Source organism: Apis mellifera, linkage group LG5 (genome assembly GCF_003254395.2).
Source record: "Apis mellifera strain DH4 linkage group LG5, Amel_HAv3.1, whole genome shotgun sequence".
In the NCBI taxonomy this organism is placed as follows: domain Eukaryota; kingdom Metazoa; phylum Arthropoda; class Insecta; order Hymenoptera; family Apidae; genus Apis; species Apis mellifera.
The window spans coordinates 5,895,617-5,918,594 of record NC_037642.1 but is presented as its reverse complement, the minus strand read 5'-3'; the positions used below and the strand labels follow the sequence as shown (position 1 = coordinate 5,918,594).

Here is a 22,978-nt window from a genome sequence, read left to right as displayed (position 1 = left end):
ACATATTTGATATAAATAAGTGTATACAAAGTATATAAATTACATTAGCATTAAGAAAATAAGAATTGTGCGTTTTCTTATAAAATAATTATTCTTAAAAATATTAATATCAGTGCAATATATATATATTATATATATATTGATATACTATATGCATACAATAAAAGTATTTAATTTTTATAAAAATTAAGTATTTCTATTCTATGATTATCTTTATTTTTATTTAAATTTTTTTTGTATTGAAATATGTATAATATTTATATACTATCTCTATTGAAATGTAACATTTCAAATATAAAAAGAAAACATAAATAATAAAACAATTTAATTGTGTTTTTACAATGTATTAAATCATTGTTATTTTTTTTTAACAAAGACACATTATTACATTTATAGTTCAAAATAATTAAAAGATGACTTACCTATGATTTCATCAGTTAATAAAATATTCCAATTCTATTTAATGAAAATAAAATTATTATTGAAACAAAGTGATAGTTTTAAATCTTCTGATTCTTTTGGGTCGCATATATTTAACGACTTCCCTTGCAGCTTCGTTCATGGACGCTCACGCGATCAGGATTAAAAGTTCTTCCGCATCGTTTGCATGGAAGCAATTGACTTAAATGAGATTTCCAACTGGCCTCAACCATTGCAGCAATGTCAATTGTCATATTTCCTATTTCTGAATCACCTGTATATAAATTATCTTAGTAAACATTTTATTTCTTAACTAAAAAAATTTTTTAATATTAAAAACATGAAAATATACAAAATCATTATACATTTATTGTTCACATATTAAAAAATAAAATTTAAAAAAATTTTTAATCATTAATTATAATTCAAGTTATCTTGTTTAAAATGTATTTGCAAAATTTGAATTTTATAACTTTCGGTCTTTAATCGTATATCTTTTTTTAATCGATATATTCACACTGACTTTAAGTTTATTAGTAGAATGCCAGAAAACGCAATTATTATTTAATTTTTTCACATTGTGATCTTATTAATTATTCAAAAATAAAATAAAAATAATGGATTTGATGTAAAAATAAAAATTATATTAAAATAAAATTAATAAAAATACAAATCAATCTCTGGTAACATCAATTAAATCATTTTGAAAATATCACTTATATGTATATTACTAAATGTGTGCATTTTTTGAGAAATTGAAATTAGTTCATTCGAAAAATAAATAGAATCATAAAATCATATAAGGAAATTAACTTACGAGTATAGATAATTTCAGGATTTTCTAACTCCTTCCTCTTCTGATTTGGTGATAATTTTTTATTTTCAGTATACCATTTTTTTAAGCATTGTGGCTCATGAATGGCTATACTAGAGGATCCAAAATCTTTACCACATATATAACATGTGACCATTTTCTTCTGTTCATTTTCCTAAAATCAATTTTCTTCAAACTCAACTATCTTGTTAATTATCTTTATTGATTAATACACAGGCATAAAACGATACATTTTTATTTATAACAATCAAGTCACAAATTTTTACATAAAATTTAATTTGTACAGGACGAAATAATCGCGAATAATATCGTGCGAATAATCATGTGAAAACATTTATACAAATTGAATGATATAAGCATGTCTTCCAATACGACTCACCCCCGTTGGCCTGCTTAAATTTTCATGCACGATCATCATTTCTGATTTTTGTTGTCGAATCGGCTCTTTTTTTCGAGAATGAAACTGTTTATCTGTTTCAGTTTGCATTCGTTTGATGCATTGAGGCTCATGTATCTTTATACTTTTAGTGCCGAAACTTTTGCCACAAGATTGGCAAGTAATCATAGGAGGTCCTACTCGTGTTATACTTGCAGATTTTTCTCTAAACAAGCTTCCTGTCTTTTCCGTCTCAGAATTCTACAGATTAAGGAATAAATAAATAATTGATATATTATTAAAATGAAAAATTTTAAAATTTAGAGAAATATTTACCTTTATAAAAATTTTACAACTTTTCTGATGCACTAACAACCGTTCTGGTAAAAATGTTCTTCCACATTTGCAAGAAATCAATTGTGCCTGAAAATATAAAAACAATTCGATATTATTTTGTCTTGAACTTTAACTAATATTATTATGATTAACACATTATTATAAATCGCAATGCAATTCTTAGTTTTTTCAAAAGCTCTTAAATAATTAAAATTATTTGATAGATGTAGGGTAATACCTTGAATACGATAAGATTCGGATATTACTGTGTGTGATATGCTCTTTATATAGAATAAGAGACTTTATATTCCGTTGAATAACTGGCATGCACATATTTACATATATATGTATAAAAAATGTGAAAGGGTGAATATTATCGAATCACTCTACATACATACACTCTGTTACATACATTATAATCGATTGAGTCAGTATGAAGGATATTTCTTCATAAAAAATATTTGTACATGTTACATTAACATATAATAAAATTTGTATTTTTATATTTATTAGTAATTCATATTTGAAAGATAAAAAAAATTAAAAAAAAAAAAGAAGTATCATAGATAATATGTAAATATAAATGAAAAATAAATGTAAACAAAGTTAAAAAATATTTGAATAAATCAAAAATATTTAATAAACAAATATTTTAATAATTCTTATTTTTTATGCCTAAGTAATTACAAGAAATCATATAAATAAGATTATATCATCATCTGCTAAAGATATCATCAGCCGTAATGAACATAATAAAATGAATCATTCAATGATATAATCGAAATATATATGCACAAAATCAAATATGGAAATATTTAATGATAAATTTTTAAATCTTTTTTTGATTAATTATATCGAATAAAATTTACTTAAAATTAAAAAAAATTAATTAAAAAATGATTAATTTATCAAATTAAAAATAATTGCAATTTATATGCTTAAAGAAATTATTACTTAAATACCTGACTTTCTTCCCATGCTGCTACATTCCAATCTGAATGATTGATAGTGATATCAGGTCTCTGAGGTATCGGTCGTCTTTGGTTCACAGGCAAAGAATTATTTTCTCGTTCCCATTTCTATTATCATTAATATTTATCAATTATTTTATATTACCAACAAAAAATTATCAAAAAATTATTATATAACGATCAATAATTTTTTTTTCAAATAGAGAATCCATAAATTTATGATAAAAAATTTCTAAGAACAATATAAGAATATTTTCTTCAAAATATTTTTTCTAACTAAAAAAAATAATCTCAATTATTTATGGAAAATGAATATGAATTTCAAAATGTTTTACAGTAAAATAACACAATAATACAATCGATCAATGTAATATCTACATAACATAATGTTCTTTCATAAATAATCCATAAATGAATATAATAGATCGAGATAGTTAAAATAGTATATAAATGAAGTATATATAATGAAATGTACATGACATAAGCATTTATTTATGTAAACCTATAAATCATGTGTAAATGACATAACATGGATCGCTTCATATCTGTTTTTGACTATAGTAAATGATTGCGAAGTATCACTTCATGTGCACGTATAAATATTTTTTGTATCGAGATAGGAAATAATTATATATATATACATATATATATATATCGATCTTATAAAGAACCTTGACGTATTACAAGTTTTCAGAGAGATTCAATAATACTTATGCATTCTATACTATTCTATACTATTTTATTATATAAATAATATATATAGTTCAAGTTCAGAATAAAATTAAATGCAATATTTTTAAGATAAAAATAAATTATATAAATCTTTTAATAAAAATCAATATAAATATTTTTATATTGATAAAATTATTTAAAATATTGAATAAATAAATGATAAAAATAAAAAATATTAACATTTGTATTTTTAACATGATGAAATAAATTTATCATAAATTTATAAGAAAAATATATGAAATAATTATAAATAAAAAATTATAATAATGCATTCATTGATGCAACTAACCTGCATACATCGAGGCTCGTGAATAGGAAAACTGGCAGTCCCAAATTCGCGACCACATATATAACAAGTAACACTCCTTGGTCCTTTCTTAATTGGTGCTGATGAAGGCCTGTACGATGTGTTAGATCGTTCTTGACAATAATTTGACTTAAGATTTTCAATGATTGTTTCTTCCACTTTATTCTTATTTTTATCGCTACGAAAATTTAGAGCAACAGGTTTCTGAATAGTTTTCGGTACTGTGGTTTTTGACTTCGAATTCGCAAAGTTATCTTTCGTTTTGGACTGAGTACTCTTTGGATGACTATGAAATCGTTCTGGTTGATTCGATTTTCCGCAGCTTTTACAAGGTTCTGGAGCACTCTTTGTCGAGGAAGCTGTAAACACTTCCAGGTCGTATTGTATAGGCCTTGAATTCTTCTTTTTCAACGTGGACAAGGAAACAACCTTCTGGTTAATCGTTGCATTTCTAATTGACACGATTAGATTATTAATTTTCAATTTCTATGTATTTAATATTTTTACTAAATTCTTGAATTTTTAAATTTCCTAAAAAAAATCTATCACAAACCTATTGTTATTATCATCCAGTTTTGTATTATTCTTCTTCGTAAAACTCATATTCTGTCCGCCTATACACGACTGCTTTTGCATCCTAGACATATCAATATGACCAAGCTTCGAATCGAGAAGGTGTTCGAAACTACGTCGTTTGTGGCGTATGGAGAAGGGATTGCACCACGTCGCCTCACCATTCAAAACTAAGCTATATTGTTCTCGTTGTCGTTCAGTCCCAATGACATTTTGTCGGTACTTTGATGACGAAGGAAACGACGAAGTTTCTCCACTTGTTTTCAAAAGACGATGCTGCGTTATCGAGTCAATAAGTGATTCCTTGCTAAGAAGAGACATATCCAGTTTGTCGACGAGATCAGGGTCTAGGATGCTTGGTTTTTCAAGATTCGCAGTCTTTGGTCTTTCTGGTTCATCATACAAGGAAACACCGCGTTTTATCTTTGGTGGCCAAGTACTTGTATTTGGTATTTTTGATTTTCCTTGTTGTTTTCCTTTCTCTAAATGATTTTTGAAATGTTAAATGTTGTTATAAAGAAAAACAATTTGACAAATTTAAAATAAAAATCTTATTTTTTAATCTAAATAATTAATGAATTAACATTGAATTAATTTTTACAATATATTTTATATTATTATATTTATTATATTTGAAATTAATAAAAAGGAATCAGTAAATAGATATGTGCTAATTTCTTTTTAAAAATAACAGAAAAATTATGATCTATAAATCTATTAAATTTAACGAATAATATTTTAAAATAATAAAATAATAAAAAATGAAATTTAAAAGTTCAAGATAAATTCTATTTGAACAAACATATCCAATATTAATTATTAAAAAATAATATATATACATATATATGTACACAATATATTTCTCATTTTTCATTTTATGATTTAATTAATGTAAAAAAATAATTAATGTAAAAATAAATGTAAAAAAAATATAAAATAAATGATTAAATATATAAATTTATATAAATTATATAAATTTTTATATTATTTTATATTTAATTCATTATTAGTTTTTTCTATATATAATTCTATCTTTTTTCAATTTAATTTGATATAAAATATAAAAATTATCTAGAGAATTATAATAGATTAAAATTATTACTAAATTTATAATATATATGTATATATATGTGTACATGCACGCACGCGTAAAAATATACAAAAAATTATTTTTTATTTATTTTATTTTTTTCTTTTTTAATAAAAATATAATCCCTACTTACTTTTCAACATATCTAAATCGTCCTTAATTACCAGAAAAGTTTTCTCAGATAAAAATTCCATCGAACTTTTTTTCCATTTCATGATTTTGGTTGACTCCGTGATTTATCACTTTGAATTTATAGACAACGTTACAAATAACTAAAAATATTTATTTTATACTATTTTAATACACTGACATAAAAACGATTTTATATTTCACGATATAAATTGATATTTAAAATTTCATAATTTTACAATAAATTTTTTAACAAATTTATTGTATTTTAAAATAAATAAAATGTGTGATTGATTATAACAAGACACACCTAAATTTCATTATTCTTTCAATCGATTATTAAAAATTTCTGATACTCCGACATTTATGATACCGTGATTGTAAATGAATTTTCCTTCAACTTTTAAATTATACTTCTTCACTGTCAGTTCACTGAATTTAGCTTTCAACAATATATTCATGATGTCACTTAAATTATTTCGTAATTTTTTTCGATCTCCATAAGAAAATTTAATTATAATTCCAATGAAGTATGTATGAAATATTTATCTATATAAATATCACAACTAGATCACAATATTTTAAATACAATGCTCACACTTGTACATATGTTTTCTGAATGATCGACAAGATCACAACCAATAAATACATAAATGTGATAATTATCATAAATATAATATTATACACGAAAAAGTTACGAATATCTAAAATAAGACACAAATACACATACACTTTCTTTTTTAAACATGGTACAATACATATAGATGCAACATAAACATTTTTTAAATAATTGACAAAAATGCACCTCTATATTGACCGGTTAATGGAGATCATTGAAACAGCTCTTGTTTTGTTTTCTTTCATCGACAAACTTCATTGTATCGATTTGAATTATGCACTTTTGTGAAAAAATAAGATGAAAGAAAGAATTAATACGCGTAGTTCTTTGTCAACGAAAGAACAGCTTATACTAAGTTTACCTTGCCATTGGCTATAGCTTTTTATCTTTTGCATTGTGGTTAACTGTGTGAGAATACAGGTGACTACGAAAATCGATCCAACAACTATACCATTTCATTTACATACATTCTCATTGTCATATAAAAGATTGTTACGATATTGATATTTTAAATTTGATTGTCAAAAATTATTTAAAAAAATACATGAAAAAATATTTTGAAAATTTTAATAATATGATACATTTTATATATAATTTATATTCTATATATAATTTTAATTAACATTAAATTAATTATTAAACTGTGAAACATTTATAATGAAATATTACTTACATAATTAATTAAAAACATATGGATAAATTTCATATAGAAAATAAACTTTCATACATTTATACATAAAATTGTATAATACTATTCACATTCATTAAAAATTAATATTAATAAAAATTGATATAATAATAAAAATTAAATATTTTCTATTTACAATAAATATACATAATATATTATCGCCGATATCGATAACGCTTAAAATGAAACCATAATTGGAAAATGTTATTGTGAAATTGACATCTAAAACCGCGCTTATATGAATATTCCCATTCTCTATTAACAATTTTAAATGCGATATCTTCATATGGCGGACCTGCATGAAACCGTAAAATAGCAAAATCTTTATTATCTGCACAAGGTGTCTAAAAATTAAAAATACTTTTATTAATTAATCATTTAAATTATTAATTACAAAATAAAATTAATCTAAACAATATGTCTTACCAAAAAATATTCAGGAGTTGTATTTTTATCTATTAAATCTGGATAAAATATATTAAATTTGTAACCTTGAACGATTTTTGGAGGTGGATTATCCATATCATAATGGGTTTGATTATATTTATTCCATTCAAAACCGGTATGAACTCGATTGAAGTACCTTGGCTTTCTGGGTCTATACTTGTCAGACCAAAGATAAATCTGTGCCTCTAAAGATGATTCAACACTAAATTGTGCTTCATCAGAATTCATATTTTTACGTGCTTCTCTATGCATTGCTTGTTCTTCTGCAGTCATAACATTTTGGATCTTTCGACCTGTACTGAGTACTTGATTTCTTGCATATTCCAATCGTTGATTATCATCCTCTTCCAAAGTAACTAATGTTCCTGGCTCAAGTTGAGAATATGGTATATATTTTGGAGAATAGCCTCCTGATTCATATTCACAAAATGATTCTGATAAAAGATCTTCTGCTGCATTATTAGCCTCTTGATCATCACTACAAAAAATATTTTTATAAATTTTATAAAATTATATAAATAAATAAAGAAAGAATACATACTCTGATTGACTTTCTTCACTTTTTTCTATAGTTGTAGTGGTAGTTGGTTCTTCTTGTTTTTCCGATTGCTCACTAATTGTCTGTAAATTCTCAGTTTCATTTTCCGTTCTAGCTACACCTTGTTCGGCAATTAAAACTTCTAATTTTTTACGTAAATTTTCTTGATGTCGATCTCTTAATCGTGCTCTCGCCATATGCGCTGAGAACAATAAATAATATTATATAAGTTAATGTAAATACATGTACATTAAATACATATAATTTAGTATATATATATATATATATATATAAATCTTAAATGCTTACCTTTAAGTTGAGATAGTAGACTTTCCCAATATCCTATATCAACACCTTCTGGTTTTCCTGTAATTTTTACTTCAATTTGTAACTGCAAAGCTTCTAATTGTGTTGCTGTTTTTCCTTTAAAAATAGCAGTTACATCTTTAGCAACTGATTCATGTATTCCTTCTCTTCTACCAACAGCTGGAAAAACATAATAGATTAATATCTTTTTTAAATTGTTTATATATTTTATATACATAATAAATAATATATAAAAAATAAAAGTACTTACCAACTTCATATTCTGATCTTTCTAATTTTCTTAATTTATGCAACTCATCTTCAACAATTACTGTAATATCATTCCAATAATCTAAATTTTTACCACGTTCTAATTCTTTATAAACTTTAATATCCTCAATGAGATCTTCTAAATCTTTCACATGTAATCCACGTAAATAAGTATAAGGTTCATGCATTTCTACAGCATCAACCTCTTCTTCTGCACTGATATATTTAGCAAGAAGATCAATTGGTTTTGCACGACCATCTTGTATTCTAATACGTGATCTTAATCTTGCTTGTTCTAAATGAAATTGATCTTCCTGTCTGGCCCATTGTTCCAACTGAGCAGCTTCTTTTCCTCTTTGAAGCATTGTCATTTCTTCTTCTCTTTGTTGTCTTTCTAGTTCTCTTTCTTGTCTTCTTTTCTTAACTTTTTCTAATTCTCTTTTATTTTCTTCTTGTTTATGTCTATTTCTAATTTCTAATTCTTCTCTACTTACACCAAGTAAACCTTCTTTTTCAAGTTTTTTAGACCAAACAAAAGTAGAAAGTAAATTTCCATCACCAAATGGATTATCTGTATTTGTATAATGTAAATAATCATTATCCCATCCCATTCTTTCTTTTCTTTTTCGTTCCTTAGCTTCTTTCTTTTTTAAACGACGTAATCTTTTTTCTTCTGGTGTTTCTGTAGCTTTCATTAATTCCTTTTGATGTTTTCTATCCTCAATTTGTTTTTGACGTTGCTTCTGAAGCTTTTCTAAAAGCTTTGTAGAATCTGATGAAGAATTAGATGATGATGAACTACTAAATTCACTTGAACTGGATGAAGATGACGACGATGATGATCTATAATAAAAGAAAACCTTAAAAATAAACTTTTAATTTTATAACCTCAAAATGCATTTGAAGATTTACCTTTTTTTTTTATTTTTCGATGATTTTTTATGAAATTCACATGATTCAGAGGAATTTCTATGTTTGGATTTTTTATATTTTGAATTTTTAGATTTATGTCTCGATTTTGATTTTTTAAAATGACGATCATAATCACTTTCATTAGCACTATGAGAAATCTTATCTTTATATTTAGATCGATTTTTATCTTCTTTTTTTAATTTTTCACAATCTTTTCTATGAGAATATTTTTCCATTTTTAACGAAGATTTAATTATTATATTTTCTTATAAAGTTTCTTATATTATAGTTTTTATTATTTTATTGATTTGATGCTTAACCTCACAAATAATAATGCAGTAACGGTATAAGACGCCATTACTGAATTTAAAATGTTGATTCCGTTTTACTACGTACAAATTTCCGTTTGCATTTGTAATCTAACATGATTAAATATAATAAATATTAAATAACTTAGTAGTTTTATAAAATTACAATAAAATTATGAAAATCATTTAATTATTATTTTTATTTTTTATAAAATCTTTCTTCAATTAACTATCAACGACTAGTGAGTATCTATCTTCTACTCTTCTTAATGTTACATCCGTTAAACTTTCAAATTTGTGTGTGAGCGTACGTTGTTCAAGGAAGGTTTTCCAAAATATATAGTAGTATTTTATAGTGCTTAGTGGTGAATTGCCTCAGGAATTTGTGACATTTTTAAGTAAATCAAAATGTCTCACAAGATGTATTATTCGGATAAATACTACGATGATAAATATGAATATAGGTTCGTATAAATAATAGCAATACATAATGGCTCATTTAGATTTCGATTTTGGTCAATTGTGCCATTTTGAATTGTTTTAGTCTATATGCAGATATCACTCTTTGAATATATATTCATACTTATATTTTTTAAATAGTTCAATTAAGATACTTATAATAGAGAATTCATATTACTACATTTTATGTATAATCTGATAACTTCTTTGTCCAATTTTTGGACGCAGATATAACGTATCGTTTAAATGGCCGTCTGGTATGTTCTTTTGTTACTTTACTAACTTATTCATTTTTAATTGATATTGAATTATAATTAGAAGTTAAAGAAATTGCATTTATAAAGTTAAAAAATATTAAACAATGTTTATGATAATTATATAGTAATTAAATAACTAAATTTTTAATTATAAAGATATCTAATAAACATATTTTACAATATGTTACAAATACTTTTTTTATATAATTTTAATTGAGAATAATTTATTCAATTATTTTAGAAAAACTGTTATTATAATTTTTATCATTTTATAACTAATATATATTATATATATTATATATATATATATATATATATATATATATATATATATATATATGTCATTGAATTCAGTACAAATAAAAAATCATTAGTAATAAATATATATATATTATTCATAAATTTCTTTTATTATATAGACATGTAGTACTGCCAAAAGAAATGGTTAAATCAGTTCCAACTACTCATCTCCTTTCCGAACAGGAATGGAGAGCTATGGGTGTTCAACAGAGTCAAGGTTGGGTTCATTACATGATTCATAAACCAGGTATGTCTATTTGCTGAATTTTTTTGATAACATTCAAAATTTATTATTGTTTTTTATTTTTTATTTTAAATTGTAATTGGAAATAAAATTTTTATTTGAAATATATATTATTTAATTGATAAATTAATTGATAAATATTTTTTTCAGAACCGCATATTTTACTCTTTAAAAGAAAAATAACATCTCCACCACCAGAGAATTAATTATATTGACTCCACTGTAACAATTTGTAAATACTGTTTCAGATCATTGTTAATATTCATGAAACAATTCAACTACAAAACAAACTCTCATTAATTGCTAAAATCAATATTAATATGATGGTCAAATTCACATATATTCATATTTAAAAATTTACTACTTTTAAGAAAAAAAATAATTTTGATCTTTCTAAATTAAATTTATGGTAATAATAATAATAATAATAATAATAATAACAACAACAACAACAATAATAATATAATAATAATAATAATAATAATAATAATAATAATAATAATATGATTCATTATCTTAATGTTTCTCTTTAATATATCATTCCAAAAATAACAGAAGTGTTCTGTACATATGTCTATAGAATCCTTTAGTTCTTAATAACAGTTTAAATAGTACTTATATTTTGGATTTATCATAACATTTTATGGTATTTTGTTTAATACAACTAAAAAAAAACATGAGAGTATTTTGATTTTTTCTGAAAATCATAACTCTAAGATAGAATCAATTATTCTATCATGAAATTGAGAATGAAGAAAATTATCATATTTTTGTAATTGAAGTGCCTTGCATAGATGTGGTAATTAATGAAGTACTTTAGTATTATATACTTAGGATAATCATTTCTTATGTTTAACAAGAATAATATAAAAAAAGTGTTTTAAGTTTTTAAGTTCATTTATTACATAAATATTAATTTGAAATTTGAATATTAGTAATTAAATATTAAATTCTGTGTTGTAGTATCTTGCCATACAATTTTTTATATCATTCAGAATTATATAATGCATTTATATTACATATAATATTTTTCGAAATCAGCTCTCTACTCATATTGCTTGCAACATTATTTTATTAGTATTTTTCAAGAATAATTTTTATGACTAAGTATTACATGACTCACTTATTTTTAATAAATAATATCTGTATTGTCTGTTCTTAAATAAATATTTGTAATTAATATGTTTGTATTTTTTGTTTCTTACAATTATTTTAAAAAAATAACAAATGTAAAATATAAGTGAAGATACATTAATAAAAATTACGTTGTATTTCTTCATTTATATTCTTGAATGACAAAAAAATAAAACAAATTTAGCCGAATATTCGAGAATGGAGGGGCAAAATGATTAAAACAATCACGTGACTGACCTCAATCTAATTATACAAACATCGTCCCTAGCGGTCAAGTAATTCTCACACTAATTTTTGTAAATTGTACATTAATTAAATCATTTATGGCCTGACATATGTTGTATGCTTCAGTTCGTTTCACTTTTATTACATAATTTCGTTACCTTTTATATCTTGCAACAAGGAAACAAGTGATTAACAATCCGTTAAAATTAAAATATATATATATATATATTATATATATAATTTAATTAAATAAAATTTAAATTATTATTTATTGAATAATAAAATTAATTTATTTTAAATTTAAGATATCAAATTATATATTATATAGTCAAAAATGTATTATATGATATATTTTTATAATTAACAGTTTCGCCCAGAAATAACTAGTGTTTCGTAATAATTATGATTTAATTTATTATAAATTTATCAGTTAATGAATGTATAATAATTGTTTTCTATATATGGTATAATCATTCATTCAAGTTTCGAATGTTAAGGTAAATAAAGTACACGCGGTTTCGTAAATCGCGTATATGTTTGTGCGCGCGCGTTCACCGTAGGATCTCCAGTTATATAGCATTGGAATAAAAACAACGAGGAGGGAGGACGTATAGCCGGAGTTCGGTGAAAGGGGGCAAAAGAACGGCGGGGCACAGAGAAAGATAAAAAGAGAGAATGGAAAAGAGATAAAATATGAAATGAAAAAGGTGATGGAGAGGGAAAGAGATAGTTGATTTCTGACACACACATGTTACATCCGAATGATGCGAAGGGCTCTGTTCTCATGAGTTAGCCGGTACTTCTCGAGAACAGCGCAACGATAGTACGACGATTGCGCTCGCGGGAAGAACGACTTTTCGCGTACTCTAAATCGGAACGTGTTCAGCATCCCAATTCAAAAATTAGTAGGCACACAACGTGATTCGATCGCATTGTTGCGCGCAGTTTCTTTTATCGACGATCACGATTGTATATAAATCCAATTTATCAGGTAAGTCAATTTTTTAAGAAACATGCAAGATATATGTGCAATATTTTTTTTTTGCAAGAATGAAAGTATGTAACGTTTAAAATTTTTATTATTCTTCAATAATAAAATAGTTTTTGAAAAATTTATTTATAATAATTTAATTTTAACATTTAAACAATATGACAGGAATTAAAGAATAAATAAAATTGTATCTCATTTCTTTGTTCTAATTTTAATTATTATACGGATTATATTTATAACTTTTCCCATTGCATATTGTCACATATATCTATTATTAAGAAAAATTGAACGATTTAATATCTTCTCTGCATTCAAGCCACGTGCGTAAACAGAAATTTAAATTATCCGCGCAGAAATGTGACAAAACATATTTGATTAAACTTTCAATTTTTAGAATTGAGTTAAAATATATTTTAATTATACTATTACTAAGAAAAAAAATCTTTAAATAGGTTTACAAAAAATAATTTTTTAAATTATTGTGATATTGACATAAAGAAACAACTTTTTAAATCAAAATTTTTTTTTTTATACATATGTCATAATGTTATCTATGCATTGAACATCTTTATTTAGATTTACACATACGCACTTCATAATGAATCCATAATTATTATGTTTCTTTGTTCATTTCATGAATAATAAATCAACTATATTTCAGATATCATAGAATGTCTTGTATTTCTTCTCATACAGATATTTTTGCCATACTCGACTTAAACAAAAATAACATGTGTTTGATCCTTACCGTATTTCTTCCATTTATCTTGACCGGTCCATGTAAATCAAATCTTTAATCACACTTAATGAAAATGTCAATGCAAGATCATTTTTGATCATATTTTATTTTTTTCTATCTTTCTTTTTCATCTATATATGATATAAAGCTCAGTATAAAAACTTTTACCGCGGGAGCACAAAATAATTAAATTTTTCTATAGTGTACAATTTTGTTGGATGAAACATAAAGGCAGATTTCCAGGACAGTTTAAACCGGTTAATACCAGTTTCTGCGAGATATACATACATACATATAAACAGCACAAATGGAGAAATTCGTTTCAATATATATTTTTATAATTAATTTTATTGATTAATTGAATATTTTTAAAACATATAATATTTTGTAATAAATTTTAATAAATTTAATTACATAATAGTTTTTATGATATAATTATTTGATACCGGATGTTGCTTAAATGAGGGAATAAACATGAACTTAATATCATACTTTTAGGGTTAATTGATGTTGTCAGATGATGCTTACATACATTGAGAAATATGAATAATATTTAAATTGACAATTAACATTTATGAATATTTTATATTATTTATATAATTATATTATGCATCACTTAATATTCTATGCAGGACCAATGAATCTCATAACACTTCTTGTAGATTATTTTTTCTATTCACTTTGCAAATATCTAAATAAGTATAGATCTTTATAAATATATTTTATCCAATCAATATTTTCAAAATTTGAAATGAAGAATATTTTATAAATATTGTTTTAAATAATTGTTTAAAATATTTTAATGATAATAAAAAAAATTTAATTAAAATTTATTTGCATTCATATAAAATTTAAAATATACATAAATAATTATGATTTATATATATATATATATATATATACTATATATAAAAACTATATATATATATATATAATATATAATTGATAATTAAATTAGTTAAATTATTAATTAAAATGAACATTGATAATTTATGGTCAATAAAAATAATAAGGAACATAAATATATTAATTATAGAACAATATGTATAATATAAACAGTGTAATCACTAATAAAATAATAATTTATATGAAGTAGTAAAGTAGTAAAATAATAGAAGAATTGGTCATCACAATTTAGAAACATTTATTGATATAAGATTGATTTATCCTATTTACCTGTATTTGCAAATCTTTACTAAGATTCGCGTAAAATACTCTTCTATCTGAAATGCTCTGTTTCAACTATATCTTTTTATCCATAATTTTACTTCCACATGTCAGTCTTATCACAGTTTTCCATACATGTGCAAATATTTTAATATGGATCCGAGTTATGAGGATGACATTAGATTTCGACAAAGCTGATAAAATTAGCTCACATTAGGATACTATCTCGATGTTACATATTTTTTAATAAAAACTTCGAATATAATATTATATATTCATATTAGTAAAACAATTTATAATATATGTATATATTTTTGAAAATTATTACGTAATAAATTTATATTGATTGATTTAATATAATAACATTAAAATATTATACTATTAATTTTTTTTTTAGAATAAAAAGTCATGGCACATCCAAAAAAATGGAAAAGTTGCATGTCAGAAAATATGCTGACAATGCTTACTGTAGTCGCCGTTGTAATAGGTGCTATTCTTGGTTTGATTTTAAGAAATGTCAAAGATGAACCGTGGACAAAGCGCGAAATCATGTACATTCAATTTCCGGGGGACATTTTTCTTAGAATGTTAAAAGCACTTATATTGCCTTTAATCGTCGCTAGCATTATTAGCGCGATCGGCGGCTTGGATCTTAATTTATCCGGTAATTAAAAAAAAACACACACCTCTTGTAAAAAACTTTTCAAACAAGTGATTACTTATGACGAATCGATTGCGTGGGCGCGTAAACTTGTTTACGTATTTGGTTTAGTAACACAGATTACCAGTATTTTCTGGTATGATTTGTCTCTTGGTAAGAGAGAGAAAAAAACAAGAACAATTGTGATAACATATTCATTCTTTTTTAATTATTAAATTATATAAGTGTTAATAATTTAAAAAAAAAAATTAGAATTATTTTAATTTTTTCTCGAAATAAAATTTTTTATATTCAAATTTTTTCTTGTTTAAATATTTAATTATATAAATATTACGTAAATAAAAATAATATTTTTAAATTAATTCAATTTGTAGGAAAGATTGGTATAAGATCGATTTATTATTATGCTTCAACAACAATATCTGCTGTAATTCTTGGCATAATTTTAGTCTTAATTATTAGACCTGGAGAGTTCAGTGCAAATAATATGATTGCAAAAGAGAATATAACACCAACTAAAGATATTACAACCACAGATACAATATTAGATTTAATTAGGTATGATAACAAATATTTAAATTATATAAATTTTTTATAAAATTTTATTTTTAGAAATGTGTTTCCACCAAATCTTGTACAAGCTTGTATTGCTCAGGTATATTAATTTTGCTATAAAAAATAATTAATTCTGTATTCTAAAAATTAATTAAAGTTTTAATTAATTTTGCATTATATGCTTTAGTATCGTACTGTACTAATAGAGCCTAAAAATAAGACAGAAGGTAAATGTTATATTTGAATTAATTGTAATTTTATTAATAATTAAAATATTTATTTCAAAAATAAATAAATAAATATTTTATTTTTTAGTAAGTAATATACAAGATTGGGAAATATCTCATAAATATGCAGATGGCACAAATACTTTAGGCTTAGTTATATTTGGAATTGTATTTGGAATAGCTCTTAGTAAAATGGGTGAACCAGGAAAACCACTTTTAAATTTTTTTGACACTTTATCTGAAGTATCTATGATTATTACTAAATGGGTTATACGGTAAAAAATTATATATTATTTGTTTAATTTAAATTAAACTAAATATATCTAATATTTTATTTTTTCATAGAATATCTCCAGTTGGTGTGCTTTTTCTTGTTATATCAAAACTTTTAGAAATTGAAGATATTGGTGCTATTGCTGGACAACTAAGCTTATATTTTATTACAGTATTATTAGGTTTGGTTATTCATGGGTGTGGAACACTTTCTCTTATATTTTTCATTTGTACTAAACAATTGCCATTTAGAATAATAGCTAAGATGAGTCAAGTTTTAGCAACTGCATTTGGTACTTCATCAAGGTAAGTTGCATGATTTAATTGATTTTATATATAAATATAAAAAATATTAAAAATTTTGACAAATTTATTTTTGTGAATTTAGCACTGCTACACTGCCAGTAACAATACAATGTTTAGATAATATAGGTGTAGATCCCAGAATTACAAGATTTGTTGTTCCAATTGGTGCTACTATTAATATGGATGGAACTGCATTATATGAAGCTGTTGCAGCAATATTTATAGCTCAAGTTAGAAAAATTCCATTGTCTTTTGGCAATGTCATTGGTGTTAGGTAATTATTAAACTAAATTTTTCACTAAAAATGATATTAAAATTTTAATAATTTTAATATTTTTGCAGTATAACTGCAACTGCAGCAAGTATAGGAGCTGCTGGCATTCCACAAGCTGGTCTTGTTACAATGGTTATGGTATTAGATACTGTAGGTTTACCTGCTGAAGATGTAACACTTATTATTGCTGTAGATTGGCTTCTGTAAGTCATCCATTCTATAATATTAGTAAAAATATTTTTATATTATTTATAAATATTTATATTTGTTAAAAACAATCATTAAATTAATATTTATAGGGATCGTTTTCGTACGACGATAAACGTTATATGTGATGCACTTGGAGCTTATGTTGTTGAACATTTGAGTAAAAAAGAACTTGAAACAAGTGCAAATCTTCAAGAAGAAACAATTGAATTAGCCAGAGTGAGAAAAACAGAAGCATAAGTTTTTTAATTTTTTTGTTAATTCAAATTTGCCATGATATATAAACACAACTTTAGTGTTTATATTTTTTTATATACTTTATAACCAATAATTTGTACTAATTGTATATTCATGTTGATTCAAATTTTAATTTATATGAGATAATACATATATATATATTTATGTATGTATGTATATGTATAATTATGTAGTTAATAATTATTGTAATTAGCAGGATATTATTAGATACTTAAAGAAAACTATCACTGTTACTTAAAAAAAAAAAAAAAATAATAATTGAGCACTAATGTACTTTACAAGATATAATCTTGAGTCATTTTAATCTTGAGTCTTTATAAATATATTAAAGATAGATTTTGTTTTTTATTTGAAAAAATATTTTATTGCAATTATTTTTTTTATGTGAAATAAAAAATATTATTTAATTCATAATATTAAAACATTCCACATATTTATAGAATTCAACAAATATAAAAATCATATTTAATATTATTTCTTTTTTTTTCAATTCTGTACATATAAAATATTTATTATACAGATTTTATTAATATAATGTTAGAAATAATTTCTTCTAGATTCTACTTAAAAATGTACTTTTGAAATACATTTTGTAATTATATATATATATATATATTTCTCAATTATATAAATTCCTTGTTGTTTAATTTGATGTGTAATTATATCTTTAAAAATATACAAAATATATTTCTTTATACATAATCATAAACACATATCTTCAGAATAATAGAATATTTACATTTTTTAAACAATTCTTTTATACAATTATGTGTCTAAAAAAATTTAACACCTTGATTATCATCAAATAAAATTAATTCCGCTTTTTTATTTGTTTCCAATGTTTTAAGTGCTCTAATTAATATTTCTGTATCAAGTCCATAAAATTCTAAAAATAAGAAATATATATTTTAAATAAAATAATCTTTGTTCAACATTTGTAAATAAAAGTTTTAAAATAACATACCTTGATCAATTGTGTCTTCTCCTTGTGTTAACTCAAATAAAGTACATACAGAGCCACAAAATCCATTTTCTTGTGCCCAATTATAAATAATTTCACCCCATTCTTCTAAAGTATGCCAATAAATTAGCCATCTTTGTTTTGTTTTATCTAATGGACTAGCATTTCCTGATTTTGCTAATTCTTCCAATAATAATAAAACAGCTTCTGATGGTAACTTTCCTATAGATATATTTAGGAATAAATATATATAATATAAAATTTCGTATAATAATTATTATTATTATAAAAAAGGATACGATTTATTGCAGTATTATTAAATAATGGGCTTGAGTGTATTTCTCTTACATCAATAATAGCTTGTTTTGTAATACGATAATATTCTAATATTAAACTTTTCCATGCTGATAATTGCTTAGCCCTAGTATCTGAATGAGGTTGAAGACTGAAAAATAGTTTAAATTTAAATCATAAATCAAAAAATGAAATTACTATAACCTATTAATACTTACGTAAAAAAGGGAGGAAAACTATATTGCCATGGCCACTCAATTTCTGCCATTATTATTGAAGAATAAAAATACAAATATAAATCATATAGTGATAAAAATAATTATATTTTTGAAATATTTATGAAAGTTTTGATAATAGAAAAAGTACTTATCCTAAAGTTTTGACAACAGGAAAATACATTTAAAGCATGACATCTATAGTATAATGTATATAAACTAGTTGAATAATTGATTCGCTATTATGCTATAATTGTTTATTTAAAATAAAACTAAAGCATAGAACTTTAAAATATTTATAAAATATTATACTATAAAATATTATATACTATAAAATATTTATAAAATAAAAATTATAAATATAAAAAAACATTTATTAAAAAATAAATAATAATCATGAAATCATCATATTTTAATAATATTTTAAATTAATAATTAATAGTAAAATCATTAGTCATTATGCAAATAGCATTTTATATTATTTATTAAATAATTATAAATTCATACAAATAGTATAAATTTACATTAAAATGATTATAAAATATATTTTTTAAAATCGATTATAAAGTACATTTTTAAAAATTGATATAAAATTATTAACCTATATTAATAATGTTTTACATTATAAAAAGTATAAAATTATTAAAACATTCATTAGTTTTACATAATTATTGTAAAATATTTAAATTTTTATAAATAATTATATATTGATTTTGGTAATATATTCCTTCAGTTTCAAAATCTCTATATGGTCTTAAACTAGAAAATGGATTTTGTTCAAAATATGTACACTTTATATAATTATTTAAAACTTCATTAAGTCTGATTTGTTCTTTTTCTGCTTCTGTTAAAGTATAAGATGTTAGAATTAATGGACAGTTTTGTTTAGCTATAATTTTCAATGATTGCCTCCATGTATAATTTTCAGATTTAAAATCTTCATATTCATGTATTCCTGCATTATATCCAATAATAAAATTTGGTTTCATATATGAATCACTATTCGCATAACTTTCATAAAGTGTATCACATATTTGAATTGATAATTGTTTGTTATTATATTGACAATTTTTACATAGATTCATTGATATAGAACCTATAGATAATTCAGGTCCTATTAAAATAATTTTTGCCATTGTTGTGCATGGTAACCAATGTAAAAGAATTTCCCAAAGTTCTATACCATTGATATCTATCATATTGGCTGCAATAATATGAATAATGATATTATTATTTTTCAAAAAATATTGTAATTTTTGTATTGCATAAAGGAATGTTAAAGGTCGTGTAAGATATTCTGTATTAATTATTGTTTCTTCTACCATTGATATTTGTAAATCTTTTTGTGGTTCAATATAACAATCTATAAAATTTTTTATGTTCTCAGGTAAATTTATATGATTTGTATGATGTGGTATTTTTATTCTTGGTATTTTTTTATTATATGTTATTGAGATTATATCTAAATTAAAGCACAACTTTATAAGATTACAAAATTTTTTATGTATTATATTATCCTTGTGCTTTATACAAAAACTAATATTTGGACAATTAGAACAATTTTGAAGAATCTTTATATTTTGATCATGACATGTAACACAGGATCTGGGAAATTTGAACATTTGTTCTTCATAGTATTCTAATTTTCTATCAAGCTTTATTGCTACAAGTAACATAAAATTCATTTTCATTTGAGTCCAAGTTTTTAAATCAATATTTTGTTTAATATTTAAAATCATTGTATTGTCTTTTAAAACACTACATATTGCATTGCATAAATCTTTATGCTGTGACCAATGTATTTTTTGATGTTCTTTAGAACAATAAGAAATCATACTACAATTACCACATCTCTTTAAAGAAATTTCTTTGCCAAATCTTTTACAAATATGACATACATTTGCATAAAAAAAATAGTTATATTTAAGTACCATTATATATACAATTTTTAAAAAATTTAAAAATATATAAAAGTTTAAAAATATATAATATAAAATTTTTAAATGTTATAAAAATTGTGCTCTTTTTATAATATGATGCATACGATTAAATATTATTTCAAATAAATTTTTCTTCATAATCATTTCAAATTATTTTAATTATTATATAATAAATATATTTTTAATAATTGATATATTGCAATTTGTATCAAAATTATCTAAGATTCATAATCTTTCTAAATTATTTATTATATTTATTATCTAAAATAATTATTTTAAAAATATTGTATATTATAAATATTTGTAAGAAAACACTGATAGTTCGTACAACATATATTTTTGAATAAAAATTATAATTACACACAACAATAACATTAAAACAGCAATTAATATTACCACAGACGATGAACAGAATAGATCATATATGTGGAATTATTTTCCATGCTCTGAAATACCGATCGTACAAAAGATCAATTGGTATATTCTTTATGATTTAAAATAATTTCTCGGTTATAAACTTTTTTTTTTTTTATTAGAAATATTTTGGTGTATAAACAATTGAAAATTTTATATTTGCCAAATTTATAGAATAAATATAGACAAATGAATAGTAAATAAGAAAAAGGCAAAAATAAAGCAAAATTGATGTTATCTATTGAATGCTAAAAATTTAATAAATATTTAACTAAGAGCTCCATTTCTTTAAAAAATATTGAAACATAATCTATACTAAATATCTGTTACTAAATATCTTATTCAAAAGATGGCATTAAAAATCAATTCTTACTTTATTACTGTTTTTTTTTCATTACTTACTATCCTTATTTATATTAGTTCTATTTATATTAGTTTTGCGGCACTCTAGAGATTGATTCTCTAATTTTTATCCTATCTTTATCTTTTTTTATTTAAAAATCGTAATAGCAAATATAAACCGTGACAGTCTAGATTAAAAAAGGTGTTTTTAATAGAAAAAAAAAATGATTTGTATTTTTATATATTATATATTTCATATAACATATAATATATATATTTTTATATTTTTTATTGCTTATTTAAATAAAATCAATAAATTTTATTTTTAAATTATATTAAAGTTATAGAATAAATTATAGTGATTTAATATAAATCACTATAATTCCTTTTGATGTAATTAATAAATTAAGATATATGAATTATGTATAATTCAATATAATATTAAATATAGAAAAACAGAAATATATATATATAGTAAATTAAATAAGTTAATAATACATAGGGACTTTAAAAATTATATAAATAGAATAGTATATATAAAAAAATATATTTTATATAAGAATATATAATATTTATAATTTAATGTAAATTTGAAATTTTTGAATCTTTGTTATTGAGATCATATATCAGATTATAAAAATAGTTAGAATAAAGAAATGAATAGAAAAAGCACGTACT

General features: G+C 22.8%; 5 protein-coding genes across 6 annotated transcripts; 2 read left to right on the top strand and 3 right to left on the bottom strand.

Annotated features, from left to right (window-relative positions):
• Positions 1-328: 328 nt before the first annotated feature.
• LOC100579049 (cactin) lies at positions 329-14,511 on the bottom strand. The gene is made up of 13 exons (XM_026440878.1): positions 14,216-14,511; positions 9,550-9,968; positions 8,639-9,480; positions 8,371-8,547; positions 8,065-8,263; positions 7,503-8,001; positions 4,533-4,973; positions 3,960-4,463; positions 2,930-3,046; positions 1,968-2,054; positions 1,635-1,892; positions 1,238-1,409; positions 329-694 (listed from the first exon to the last, which is right to left on the bottom strand). Exons 2-13 carry the CDS (start codon positions 9,783-9,785, stop codon positions 534-536), a joined length of 3,693 nt encoding a protein of 1,230 aa, XP_026296663.1. The 5' UTR covers positions 9,786-9,968; positions 14,216-14,511; the 3' UTR covers positions 329-533.
• LOC726047 (cyclin-dependent kinases regulatory subunit) lies at positions 10,122-12,585 on the top strand. Its single transcript, XM_006562126.3, has 3 exons — positions 10,122-10,321; positions 10,993-11,120; positions 11,268-12,585. The coding sequence occupies exons 1-3, from the start codon at positions 10,266-10,268 to the stop codon at positions 11,321-11,323; spliced, it is 240 nt and encodes a 79-aa protein (XP_006562189.1). The 5' UTR covers positions 10,122-10,265; the 3' UTR covers positions 11,324-12,585.
• LOC412382 (excitatory amino acid transporter 3) lies at positions 13,067-18,494 on the top strand. Of its 2 annotated transcripts, XM_395840.7 has the most exons (10): positions 13,067-13,467; positions 15,771-16,037; positions 16,409-16,592; positions 16,647-16,689; positions 16,777-16,816; positions 16,905-17,091; positions 17,162-17,395; positions 17,478-17,669; positions 17,738-17,872; positions 17,969-18,494. In XM_395840.7, exons 2-10 carry the CDS (start codon positions 15,782-15,784, stop codon positions 18,114-18,116), a joined length of 1,419 nt encoding a protein of 472 aa, XP_395840.2. In that variant the 5' UTR covers positions 13,067-13,467; positions 15,771-15,781; the 3' UTR covers positions 18,117-18,494. The 2 variants fall into 2 exon arrangements, with proteins under 2 accessions (XP_395840.2, XP_026296773.1); XM_026440988.1 differs by lacking the exon at positions 13,067-13,467 and having other exon boundaries at positions 15,861-16,187.
• A 299-nt stretch (positions 18,495-18,793) lies between these two features.
• Positions 18,794-19,813, bottom strand: LOC412381 (vacuolar protein-sorting-associated protein 25). Its single transcript, XM_395839.7, has 4 exons — positions 19,608-19,813; positions 19,395-19,540; positions 19,099-19,317; positions 18,794-19,020 (listed from the first exon to the last, which is right to left on the bottom strand). Exons 1-4 carry the CDS (start codon positions 19,655-19,657, stop codon positions 18,908-18,910), a joined length of 528 nt encoding a protein of 175 aa, XP_395839.1. The 5' UTR covers positions 19,658-19,813; the 3' UTR covers positions 18,794-18,907.
• Positions 19,814-20,237: 424 nt separating this feature from the next.
• Positions 20,238-21,542, bottom strand: LOC102656199. The gene has a single exon (XM_016912470.2). The coding sequence runs from the start codon at positions 21,536-21,538 to the stop codon at positions 20,273-20,275; it is 1,266 nt and encodes a 421-aa protein (XP_016767959.2). The 5' UTR covers positions 21,539-21,542; the 3' UTR covers positions 20,238-20,272.
• Between the last annotated feature and the right edge of the window lie 1,436 nt (positions 21,543-22,978).